Below are 12,497 nucleotides of genomic sequence, written 5' to 3'. Positions count from 1 at the left end.
CATACTTCTATTTTGTAACATAAAATAACTTTTTTTCCCCTTCCCAGAGAGGCCTTCATACACCAGACGCGGCGTGATTTTCACTGGGGCGAAAAATTCACTGCAAAAACACAATGCACACCAGAAGCGATCACTGACACAAAAATGTGCCAAATCTTTCGGAAAGTATGATTCCTAACATACAAACACAATAGAAAATGGCTTGTTATTATTGAGGGCCTGATGATTGCAAACTGTATAAAGGCCTTCATACACCAGACGCGGCGTGATTTTCACTGGGGCGAAAAATTCACTGCAAAAACACAATGCACACCAGAAGCGATCACTGACACAAAAATGTGCCAAATCTTTCGGAAAGTATGATTCCTAACATACAAACACAATAGAAAATGGCTTATTATTATTGCCAATATATTAGGTGATATGTATTTAATCATGTATGAAATTATACAAACCAGGCACACCCAGATCATTAGAAATCGACTCCCATATTATGTTTTTGGCATCTGTGTTTTTATAATTGTTCAATCAAAAAGGTCAGAGAATTTAGATACTGCAAGTATGACTTTCTCCATTTTCAGCGAAAGTGAAACAGGGCTTGATTTCAAAACACGTGAAATGAAGCCGTTTTCTGACTGCTCAGTTGTGTAGTTATTGTGTAACAAATTCACAAAAATAGGACCAGGTTGTATTTTTTTTCCCCCATCGCTCGCGTTGGAATTTGTGTCACGGTGACGTCGCTTGTCGTTTCGCCTTTGGTGTGAAAGGCGCTATTGATTTTCTCGTATCGCTTTGTTGTGTCGCTCTTCGCGTCGCGTCTGGTGTGCAAGGGCATTAAATCTCACCTGTCAGACAAAAAGATACAGGATCTATGCTTGTGTGACGGAGTACGCCCACCCTTGTATTATTTGTGTATTAGGATTTAAATGTATTGTTTTGTGCTTGTTTAAAGAAAGTGATTATTATTGTTTTGCAGCATGGGTGGTGTTAAAATTCTCCATCCAGCTAAACAAGTGCATAATGTGGCCATCTCCAAATTAATTAAGTGATTACCAATTTGGAGATGGCTATTTATATATAGGTATTTTAATTTTAAACATGATATCTGGTGCTACTTTAGGTTAAAGGAAACTCTTAATTTCTATGCTTTAATCGTGTTTTCTGTTTGCATGTATACTCCTTGGGTCACTTCACCTCTGCAGTGTCCTCTAAGTCAAAGCACCTTAGTGGCTGAAAGCATGTCAGTCAATAGGGGAAGCAGCTGATTGGTTAATGACAGGATAGACGTCCCTGAATCTGTGTGGACAATTTCACCCTCCAGGTGAAATGACCCAGGAAATAAAGGACATTCTAAATGTATGGACTGCAAACAGATGTATTTAACCAAGTGTAGTACCATATAGTGTTTTAAAATAAAAATTAAGTTTACTGTAATGCATGTTTCTTTCAAAACTGGACATCTGAAAGCTATATAACAAATGGAAGTGCAAAACTTTGCAACAAAAAATTGAAATGACTGTGCTAGCTACAATCACTTTAAGAAATGTGTTCTAGTTAACAAGGATTATTATTTTACAACTTGATATCTGTTCACTGTTAATGAAACCTCTGTTTGCAAGCCATGCTTTCAGATAGTGTTGCACTTCCTGGAGGGTGAAAGTATCCCCACCCCTTCAATGATTTCTTTCCAGAAACTAGCTGCTTTCCCCATTGACTCACATGACTTCAGTCAGTGTCCAGCATTGTCCCAGAAATAGATTTCCAGACATCATGTTTTGCATTTAAGATACATGTTTGTTTCTTCCAAAACTGCACATTGGAGAATCATGCAGCAAATCAAAGTGCAAAACAAGTATGATTTATGGAGTAATTTAGTTATCTACAACCACTTTAAACACAGCATTCTTTAAAATAGCACTTCAGACAGCTCTCTCTGCAGCAGTGCAGGCGTCTCACCAAGTGCAATGCCTCGTGGATGCGATGGCCCACCTCTTCCATACTCCTCCCCACCCTCTGGGACATGCAGCTGAAGATGGAGTCCTCCTGAGACAGGAGAGGGGTGGTCAGGTTCACTCTCTCCTGTACACCCTGGCAGGGGAGGGAGGTGAAGAGAGAAATATTGAAACATATTCAGAATCCTTACACACATATAACCTGAGTAGGTTTAATCATTCAGAATCTTTATACACATATAACCTGAGTCAGTACAACCACTCCCAGGGCTACCTGCTGCTCGATTCTTTCTTTCTGTAACACTCTGGATAAGGTCCAGCACAAGTATCTGGTCCAGCACAGGTACAGGCTGCAGCTGGGCTCAGTGAAACAGACATGTGCTGTATTTATCATTTAGACATTTCTCAGTATAAATGTGTGGGTGAGGCCAGTGCTCAAGGTTGAGCTGGTTTTGTGGTGTTGCTGCATTATACAGGATTGTCTGAAACGGCCTTTCGTGTTGTATACAGAGAGACTGCTCAGGGCTTAAAACAACACTCACAATATGCAGGCATTACATCATACATGCAGCAGCAACTACAAATCCCAGTCGTGCTTCATTCAAGTACTAGCTGGAGGACTATAAGAAATATGCAGTGTATCCCAATACAAACCTGCATATAATGATACAAATCATGAAAGGCTTCATACAGGAAGTGTTTGATCCTTGGGGTGTGTGCGCCCATGTGTTACTTTGCGCTGCACTCACCCGCAGGTGCTGGAAGGCGTGGATACTGTAGGGCAGCTCCAGCACGTTGGCACAGTCAGGTTTCTCCAGGTCCGGGGGCAGAGGGGATTTGTGGTCCACATGGTCTTCTGGACTGCAGGGAGAAAAGGAGAAGCAGCTCTAAATAAAAGGGCATCTTACTATCTAGAGCCAACAGTGCAAGCTCTTACTTCCAGCCTCTAGTTCCATGCACCGGTGGCAGGCAAGAAAACCACAGCATCTGAGCAACTGCAATAAGAGCCACTGGGATAATTCCAAACATCAGAAAAATGTAAGAGAACTATAACTCCTGGATTACAGCTTGTGGAGAAAGCTGCCTGCTACACACTAGAGAAACACTTAAAAGTGTCCCACAACCACTTCAATCTTTTATTAAAACAACCATTCTTCAGTGTCTGTTTAGTACATTCTTCAAGTTTTCCTCTGTGCGCGTCTCAACACACAGGCCCTGCTTACACTCCAGTTTGTTTGCATTTCCTAGTTGTGTGGACCCTTATGAACATTTTCCATAAAGTAAAAGTGTAATAAAGCCCAGAGGTATGGTAAAGTAGGGTTGGGATGATTTATGACAACTTGGTGATATCAAAATCGAACAGAAGTCACGATACAAAAATTGCATTATAAAAATAATTACTGAGTCATCAGAAATGTACAACATTTTATTTATTATGATAACTGAAATTTGTATGCTATTTTTAGTTTAATTATTCCACAAGTAACTCCAAGTATTCCATCTGTTCTAGTAATATTTAATTAGTACGTCTTGTTGTGAACAGACACTACTTCCGCCCTAACGATGACCCAGTGGTTGTGAGGCGCTTGAGAGATTTTGTCGAGAAAAGGCGGTGAGCAAAAGGGAGGGTGAAAGAGGTTAGAGAGGGAAGGTGAAGGATGTTTTAGTAATGTTTAATGTTTAGTTCATATATATACACTGAGTGTACAAAACGTTATGAACACCTGCGTTTTCCATGAAATAGACTGACGAGGTGAATCCTGTTGAAAGCTATGATCCCTTATTGATGTAACCTGTTAAATCCACTTCAATCACTGTAGAGGAAGGGTAGACAGGTTAAAGAAGGATTTTTAAGCCTTGACACAACTTAGACATGGATTGTGTATGTGTGCCATTCAGAGGGTAAATGGGCAAGACAAAAGATTTAAGTACCTTTGAACGGGTTATGGTAGTAGGTGCCAGGCACGCCGGTTTGAGTGTGTCAAGAACTGCAACGCTGCTGGGTTTTTCACACTCAACAGTTTCCCGTGTTTATTAAGGATGGTCCACCACCCAAAGGACATCCAGCCAACAGCAGACCAGTGGTCGAAAATGGTTCATTGACGAAAGAGGCCAAAGGAGGCTGACAGACGGGCTACGTTTAGTCAACTGACAGTCCAGTACAACATTGGTGCCGAAAGACCCATAAAAGAATGCACAACTCGTCGTACCTTGACATGAATGGGGTATGGCAGCCGACGACCTAATAGGTCTTCTTTCAGCAAAACACAAGAAACTGTGTTTGCAGTGGGCTAAGGAACGAAAACACTGGAGGATTGGAAAAACATTGCCTTCTCTGATGAATCCCAGTTCCTGCTGTTTCACATTGATCGGAGTACTAGGGTATGGAGAAAATCACATGAGTACATGCATCCATCATACCGTGTGTTAACATTGCAGGCTGGTGGTGGTGGTGTGATGCTGTGGGGTGTGTTTTCATGACACACATTGGGCGCCTTGATAAAAGTGGAGCAACGTTTGAATGCCACATGACATCTGAACATCACTGCCAACCAGGTGCATCCCTTCATGGCAGCAGTGTATCCATCTGCTAATGGATTTTTTCAGCAGGATAATGCCCCATGCCACAAAGCTAGGATTGTCCAGGAATGGTTCCATGAACATTACAGTGAATTCAGCTTACTGCAGTGGCCTGCCAGGTCACCAGATCTCAATCCAACAAGCTATTCGGAGTAGAGATCCACTAGCAGCCAACTTGACACAACTGTGGGAAGCATTGGAGTCAACATGGGCCAGCATCCCCGGGGAATGCTTTCGACACCTTGTAGAGTCCATGCCCCGACAAATTGAGGCTGTTCTGAGGGCAAAAGGGGGTGCAACTCAATATTAGGAAGATGTTCCTAATGTTTTGTACACTCAAGTGTGTGTGTGTGTGTGTGTGTGTATATATATATATATATATATATATATATATATATATATATATATATATATATATATATATAGATAGATAGATAGATAGATAGATAGATAGATAGATAGAGATAGATAGACAGAGATGGATAGATAGATAGAGATAGATAGATAGATATGTGTTATGTTGTTATAAGTTGCTTTGGCAATACTTGTTGTAATATAGTCATGCCATTAAAGCACATTTAAACTGAAAGCAGCAGTGAGCACTCACGTTCAAATCTGTTTCACAAAAAAGAAAAAAGGTTCAGTAGCTATTTCGGTATTCTTGGGGAAATGGAGGTTCCCTATGTGCAAAATATGATAACAACAGAAAACAAAGTATTTTAGAAAATAGCAGGTAGGCTATGTGTTTTACATAAGAACATAGAAAGTTTACAAAGCAGCTTCTTGAAGGAGCCCAAGGTGTCAGCTTCAACAACATTACTAGGTAGTTAGTTCCAGACTCCCACAATTCTCTGTGTATAAAAGTACCTCTTATTTTCTGTTCTGAATGCCCCTTTATCTAATCTCCATTTGTGACCCCTAGTCCTTGTTTCTTTTCCCAGGATGAAAAAGTCCCTTGGGTCAACATCGTCAATAACTTTTAGAATTTTGAATGACTGAATCAGATCGCTGTGTAGTCTTCTTTGTTCAACTGAATAGATTCAATTCTTTTAGCCTGTCTGCACATGACATGCCTTTTAAACCAGGAATAATTCTGGTCGCTCTTCTTTGCACTCTTTCTACAGCAGCAATATCCTTTTTGTAGCGAGGTGACTAGAACTGAACACAACATTCTAGATGAGGTCTTACTAATGCATTGTACATTTTTAACATTACTTCCCTGGATTTAAATTCAACACTTTTCACTACTGAGCATTTTGTTGGCTATTTTTATAGCTTCTCCACATTGTCTAAATTAAGACATTTCAACATAAACTCCTAGATCATTTTCCATATTCCCATATGGTATTTATAATGTACATTTGTATTGCCTGTGGGCAGTAACTTACACTTTTCTATATTAAATGCCATTTGCCATGTGTCTGCCCAGTTCTGAACCTTGTCTAGATCATTTTGAATGACCTTTGCTGCTGCAGCAGTGTTTGCCACTCCTATTTTTGTGTCATCTGCAAATTTAACAAGTTTGCTTACTATACCAGAATCTAAGTGATTAATGTAGATTAGGAAGAGCAGAGGACCTAACACTGATCTTGCAGCTAACCGTACACTGTAAACTACACTATGTAAATTTAAAATTGATGCATTTCTTTATCGTGTGCAGTATATGTAAGGTACTGTATGATATCATAGCCTGTTAATGTGGCAACGTGAGCTACTTTGTTGTTTTGTGTACTATTAAGTAGTTGGGTAAAAAAAGTGTGCTAAATTTCTTTAGGTTTAAATTTTAATCTTTTATTATTTCCGAATTCTACAGCAATGTGTACAGAGAAGGCATGATTTACTCTGTGCGTTACTATTATTATTTACAGTAGCCTATAGGCAAAACTAAAAAAATATGCACTGGGTATTCATTTGATTTTACTATTTGTATACTGTACAGTCATTTTTAATGTAATCTGTACACATTACATAAATTGTATTTTGATGAAAATGGAAATAAATTTAAAATAAATTGAGCATTATTTTTATTTTATTTATTTACTTATTTATTACTGTGACAGAAATACAATGATTCTTGGTTGTAAATCTCCCTCCCGACCTGTAAGGGTGTTAAGCAGCGAAAACAGAGTTCTGTGGACGGGCTGGTCTGACAGTTCTTTACCAGGATTCAAGGGAAGACTGCCAGCCTGGAAGGGGGCGAGACCCGGAAGGGAAACGACGTGGCAGCCGCAGATTGGAAAGGCGGTTGCACTCGTTTACCAAGGGGTCATGTGTGACAGCATAAAAGGGGACGGAGAATCATAATCTGTTACTTCGTTTGGTTTGAGCATTTAAACTGTAAGGACTGTGAGATAAAACGTTTGTGAGTGTTTTTGTTTGTTTGTCTGCATTTGTCTTGTTTTGTAAATTATTAGACAGCTAAACACAATTTCGGAGCTGTCAACAAGGAACAGCACTAATAAACTCACTAATATCACTAAACTGTATTACCCACCATGAGCACTACTGCACGCATCCAGGACTGGTGACCATGTTAGTATTATTGTGGGGAGGGTATCTGTGTTTATTGTTTGGGATTGCAACCCGTTGTTATTTATGTCGCACAGTACACATTGTTGTGTATTGCCGAGGTCTTGTTATTTGGTCACCAGACATGGACATAATAAAATACCTTTCCAAATGGATTATAACTCTCTGTATGTTTTTATCAGGCACTGCATCACTCCTGCACCTGTTCCCACTTAACCACAATTATTTAAATCGGACACTTCATTATTCCAGGTAACTTGTCCTTGGTTTATTTTATATTTGTATAACCAGCGGAATTTAAATGAGCAAACACCACAATAATTGCAATTATCACATTTTTTATCCCACAGTCAATATTGTCCCAACCCTATAGCAAAGCATCTTAAAAAACATGGCACATCATGGTAAACTACAGCTAATGAAGAATATAACCATTGGAAAAGCATAGGAAAACTATTAAATTACTGTCGTAAACTCTTCTAAGGGGATATAAGGGGACACATGCATTGTAGCTGGATACACTCTGGCTACTATTTGCAGCAGTAGAAGGTTATGAGTGTAGAAAGTAAAACCAAGTGAATTTTTACCCCTTATGGTGTTTGCTAAGCCAATATCATAACTACAGCTATCAGCATTGGGTCATGGAGTAACATGTTTCTGAAACCTTCAGAAACTATATAGGGTTCTACAGCTGTGAATGCTAACACATTCAATTAAGTTTATGTTGGTTGTAGCCGGAATGTCTTTTAAATTGCTGTGCTGCCCCCTGCTGGTACCTGATGTCTTTGCTCTCCAGTGAGATGTAGGTTCCATCATAGAGGTCTAGGTCTCCCAGAGGAACCTTGGCTTTGATGCAGTCCACGTCCTCTTTGTAGTGCCTCTGTTCCAATCCTGTGTCCCGGTCCTCATTATCCTCAATATGGATCTTCTGTGCCACCAGCTGCTTCTACAGCAGAGAACAGGAGAGGAGGCACGGCAGTCAGCACTGTTATTCAGTGTTCCAGAACCCCCTCCCGAGTTCACAAGAGACACAATACTTTACCTTCACTGTATCCAGTGCTGGCCATATCTCAGCAATGTATTTTTCAACATAATACTGTTTTGATATTTTTATTCACACGTCATTGGTAAATCAACCAGGAGAAAAACGATTTCTATTAGAAGGATCACTCGCTGCATATCCAGTTCATGCTCAGTCCTGCAACAATGCTGGTGCTGGTGCACTGATTGAAATGAGTGGCACATTGTGGGAAATAAAAACCAGCATTGTTGCAGGAGGAGCATGATTTGGATGCAATCTGATCCTTGTAAGAGAAATTAGTTCTCTCCTGGAGAACATTCCCGAGTACAGGTTGAGAAAGGTATTCCCCAGCTGACTTGTGATGTACAATTAAATATTTGAAAATATAACGCTGCGGTACAGACAAGGCACTCAGTGACTGATAATGTGTCTCTTATAAACACTGCAGGGTATTCTAGTACCCAAATACAAGTGACTAAAACTGTGTCAGATGGATACATCCCTGTCATGGTTATGAAAATGAAATCAGATTCTATTCTATTATAAAAATGTGCCTCCCCATGACATACATCCAAAAGAATGTACAAATATAAGTGTGACATACATACAGGCACCTTCTTATATCCCCAAACTGCAACTCTCAACAACATGATACAAAGGGGTGTATTTACCAAGATTGGGAAGAAAGAGGTGTCAAATATATCTCTGCCTCACCCCATGTCTGCATAAATGCCCTTTGCTGCTGAAATCTACTGTGGTTGGGCTCAGGACTTCACATATTTGAGGCTATGGTTCTGCCAAATTTGAGAACTTACATTTTGCTTAGAAGTGTTAAGGTCTCTGCACAATGTACGCGATACGACAAGTGAATGTGTCGTACGCCACACTGCACCACGACAAAAAATAAATAAAACATGTATTTTTGATAAGAGCCAGTCGGGACGGGGTTAATGTCTCTGCCAGCAATCACAGGTGCTAATTGGGGAGTGGCCACATCCATAAAAACAGCCAGAAATCCTCTGTCTGGGAGAGGAGTAGGTGAGTGTTTTGTGTTCTGGCACTCACCTACTCTGCCTAACACTGAGCCACTGCAGTTTCAAATTCTTTGAGAACTGATCATTGCAGCTTAAACCCAAATGCTCAGACTCTTGTGCTTTCCCAATCTGATTGTTCCTGCTATTCAGAAGTAAGCGTAAGTAAATCTGTGTAAGCATGTGTTTGTACACTGACACTATGATGGTAAGCTTTAGGCAAAATCTAGAGCATATATTTGTGTGTTGACCGTGTGTTGTTCCATCTCCAAGTCCCCTGGCATGTGTTGATGGATGCAGAGCACTGGTATAGCAATGCTTAGTTCCTGGATAGTATATGATGGTACCTCCAGCTCCTTGAGGTAGCTCACTCTGGTCTCTTGTCGCATGAAAATCACCAGATCATGGGGATGTTTCAAGTTCAGGGGCGAATCCACCTGCAAAACATAACAGCAAAGGCAATCAGAGAAGAGCAGAGCCAGGCAGAAAATCCAAGGAAGAACCGGATACTGGCACCAAAAGGGGGACACAATATTGTTCTTATGGCAATGTATTCATGTTTTGGGTATTAACATAGTAAAGACATATTTTTAGGGGACAAACTAAATCCAAGCGCCCAGATTAAATTAAACTGTTCTTTTCTCTAAGGTTTATAACACCGTAACAATTTTTTTTTTTTTTTGGTTCCTGGGTAGTAAGTGTTATTTCCTAATTGCTTATGCCTCAAAAGTATAGAAAATGGCTATTATTCCCCAAAAACTTTGCTTTTGTGACCAGGACAGGGATATTTTGAAATTTACCTATTTTCCAGAACATTCCAGATAGATTCAGTGCTGAGTAAACTTGGAATAACTTCTAGAACTTTCTAGTAATATAAATAGTAGTATAAATACAGGGGCCTTAAGCCCACCAGTTCAGTTTAGTTCCAGCTGCCTAAGTGGATACATATCTGCATTTTTCTGAGATGGCATCAAGAGGCTGCAATGGTGGCATTCCTGATGGGTCTCCAAGGTGGTTTTACCAAGTTTCCCTGCTATCTTTGCCTTTGGGACAGCAGGGACACCAAGGCGCACTACCACAGGCGGGGCTGGCCACAGCAGACCGAATTCTCTGTGGGGAGGAACAACGTCAAGTGGGAGCCACTGGTGGACCCCCGGAAGGTGCTGATGCCACCACTGCACATCAAATTGGGCCTTATGAAACAATTTGTCAGAGCTCTAGATAAGGAGTCGGCAGCCTTCAAGAACCTTCAAGACTTCTTCCCTAAGCTGTCTGAGGCAAAAGGTCAAAGCCGGTGTCTTCGTCGGACCACAGATAAAGAAGATCCTGGAGTGCAATGAATTCCCCAAGAAGCTCATTAGTAAGGAGAAAGCGGCTTGGAACAGCTTTGTCGCAGTGGTTCGGGGCTTCCTGGGCAATCACAAGGCCGAAAACTATGTGGAGCTGGTTGAGACTCTGGTGAAGAACTACGGCACAATGGGCTGTAGGATGTCACTCAAAGTCCATATCCTTGATGCTCATCTTGATAAATTCAAGGAGAACATGGGAGCGTACTCGGAGGAGCAAGGCGAGCGCTTCCACCAGGATATACTGGACTTTGAATGCCGCTACCAAGGACAGTATAACGAGAACATGATGGGAGACTACATTTGGGGGCTGATTCGTGAAAGTGATTTACAGTATAATCGTAAATCTCGAAAAACTACTCACTTCTAAATCTTTTGTAGTCATTTTTGTATTACTTTAGTATTAATACATGTTAGTTTGAATTCATATGTTGTTTTTTTCTGACTATGTGAACGAAAAGACACAAATTCGCCCGTTTTCTCATTGGAAATAGGTAAATTTCAAAATATCACTGTCCTGGTCACAAAAGCAAAGTTTGTGGGGAATAATAGCCATTTTCTATACTTTTGAGGCATAAGCAATTAGGAAATAACCCTTACTACCCAGGAACAAAAACTGTGTTACATAGTGTAATCTGTTAGCATTCCTATGATCATATTTGTTTGATATTTTCTTGGTAAACCACTGAAAATTGCTTTTTTTCTAAATGAGTTGAGCCAAAATGCATCTTTCTTGTCTTTGTAATTAAACATACTTTACATATATTTATATTTATGAAACGTTGTCAGATGTAGGTTACTTGTCAGACAGAAGGCTCTATCATCTTTTAACAATAATCTTGTCTGTCAGGTGAGGCTGCACAGTCTACCGCTCCTGTGACTGCATTATTTTTATATGAGTATCACTGCAATTGATATATTCAACATTTCGGTGAAATAATTAATACTACGACTACTACAAAATGTATTTTTAATAATAATTCCTTTATAGTGTAAGTCACAACTTTATTTTAAGAAATTTAAAACAACTGCTATATTACTATAGTTTGAAGTGATATTTGATACAAATCCATATATCTGCAAACATGCCGGTGCAGGTAGTGTAAGCGCACCTCCTGTCAACAGACCACAATTCCTCCTTCTGAGCTTTCTCACTCGTGTACTATCAGTCATGACACTTAGCACCTTAGCAACAACACAAGATTCAAACCAATAGTATTCTCAGCTCAATACATTCCCAATGAAAAATATTACTTCGGCCGCCTTGTGCCGTTGCACCACAGCTTCTCGTACAGGATCCCTGATACACTTTCCCTGGTGAACCAGTGACAGCCCAACTCCCGCAAATCTCCGGGCGCAGACCCTACCCTGCTCTGTTTCACACAGCTCCCTACCTGCTGCTGGATCTTGCCATCCTCGGTCACTATCCAGTGTGTGGTGGCTGCGCTAGGCTCTGCAAGGACACAGCTCAGAAAGATCAGTGCGCTTCCAAGTCCACTGACTTTACCCGGTAATCTGAAGCAAAACATGGTCATAAATTCCCTTCTACTGTAATTCGCCATCTTCCCTCTCCAAGAGGAAACTAGCAACAGGAAACGGAAGCTTACACCTGAAAAGAAAGGGGGGAGGGTAAAATAAAACGCCATGCTGGTACTAAGGGCAACGGGTATAGAAACTGTGCTAGAGACGTTACGTTAAATTACGTCGTGTTGGTACAATACATGTTGTTAATGGTGCATATGTCTGGGAGAGTTGAAAGCAAGCATTTAAAAAAAATTGTACTTGGCCAATACGCGAATAAGCGCATGTGTCTAACTGAACAAAAACCAGCAGGACTGAATCGATAATGCTAAACGCATCTTGGAATAGCAGTCGACTGTATCACAGGTGTACTTTTAAATCCTTGAAATACAATGTATTCGATCACTGGGGTCAATAACTACGGAAGCGTATAGGTGCCATGGGGAGTAACAATAAGTTAACCAGCTCATATAACGTTTAACAAAATCATCATTTCGTTATAACGAAAAAATGGAAA

General features: G+C 40.4%; 1 protein-coding gene across 4 annotated transcripts in view; it reads right to left on the bottom strand.

The window, feature by feature from the left end:
* LOC121329869 (tetratricopeptide repeat protein 17-like) overlaps positions 1-12,049 on the bottom strand; it is a 58,441-nt gene extending 46,392 nt beyond the window's left edge. For all 4 annotated transcript variants that reach the window (XM_041275830.1, XM_041275831.1, XM_041275833.1 and 1 more), the window contains exons 1-5: positions 11,854-12,049; positions 9,461-9,550; positions 7,838-8,007; positions 2,702-2,813; positions 1,957-2,088 (exon numbers count right to left, since the gene is read on the bottom strand). In XM_041275830.1, the coding sequence (XP_041131764.1) occupies positions 1,957-2,088; positions 2,702-2,813; positions 7,838-8,007; positions 9,461-9,550; positions 11,854-12,021 (672 nt within the window). In that variant the 5' untranslated portion in view covers positions 12,022-12,049. The remainder of the gene's footprint in view (positions 1-1,956; positions 2,089-2,701; positions 2,814-7,837; positions 8,008-9,460; positions 9,551-11,853) is intronic.
* Positions 12,050-12,497: the final 448 nt, after the last annotated feature.

Source organism: Polyodon spathula, chromosome 17 (genome assembly GCF_017654505.1).
Source record: "Polyodon spathula isolate WHYD16114869_AA chromosome 17, ASM1765450v1, whole genome shotgun sequence".
Classification (NCBI taxonomy): domain Eukaryota; kingdom Metazoa; phylum Chordata; class Actinopteri; order Acipenseriformes; family Polyodontidae; genus Polyodon; species Polyodon spathula.
The sequence above is the reverse complement of the archived record's forward strand: the minus strand, read 5'-3'. Positions and strand labels throughout refer to the sequence as shown.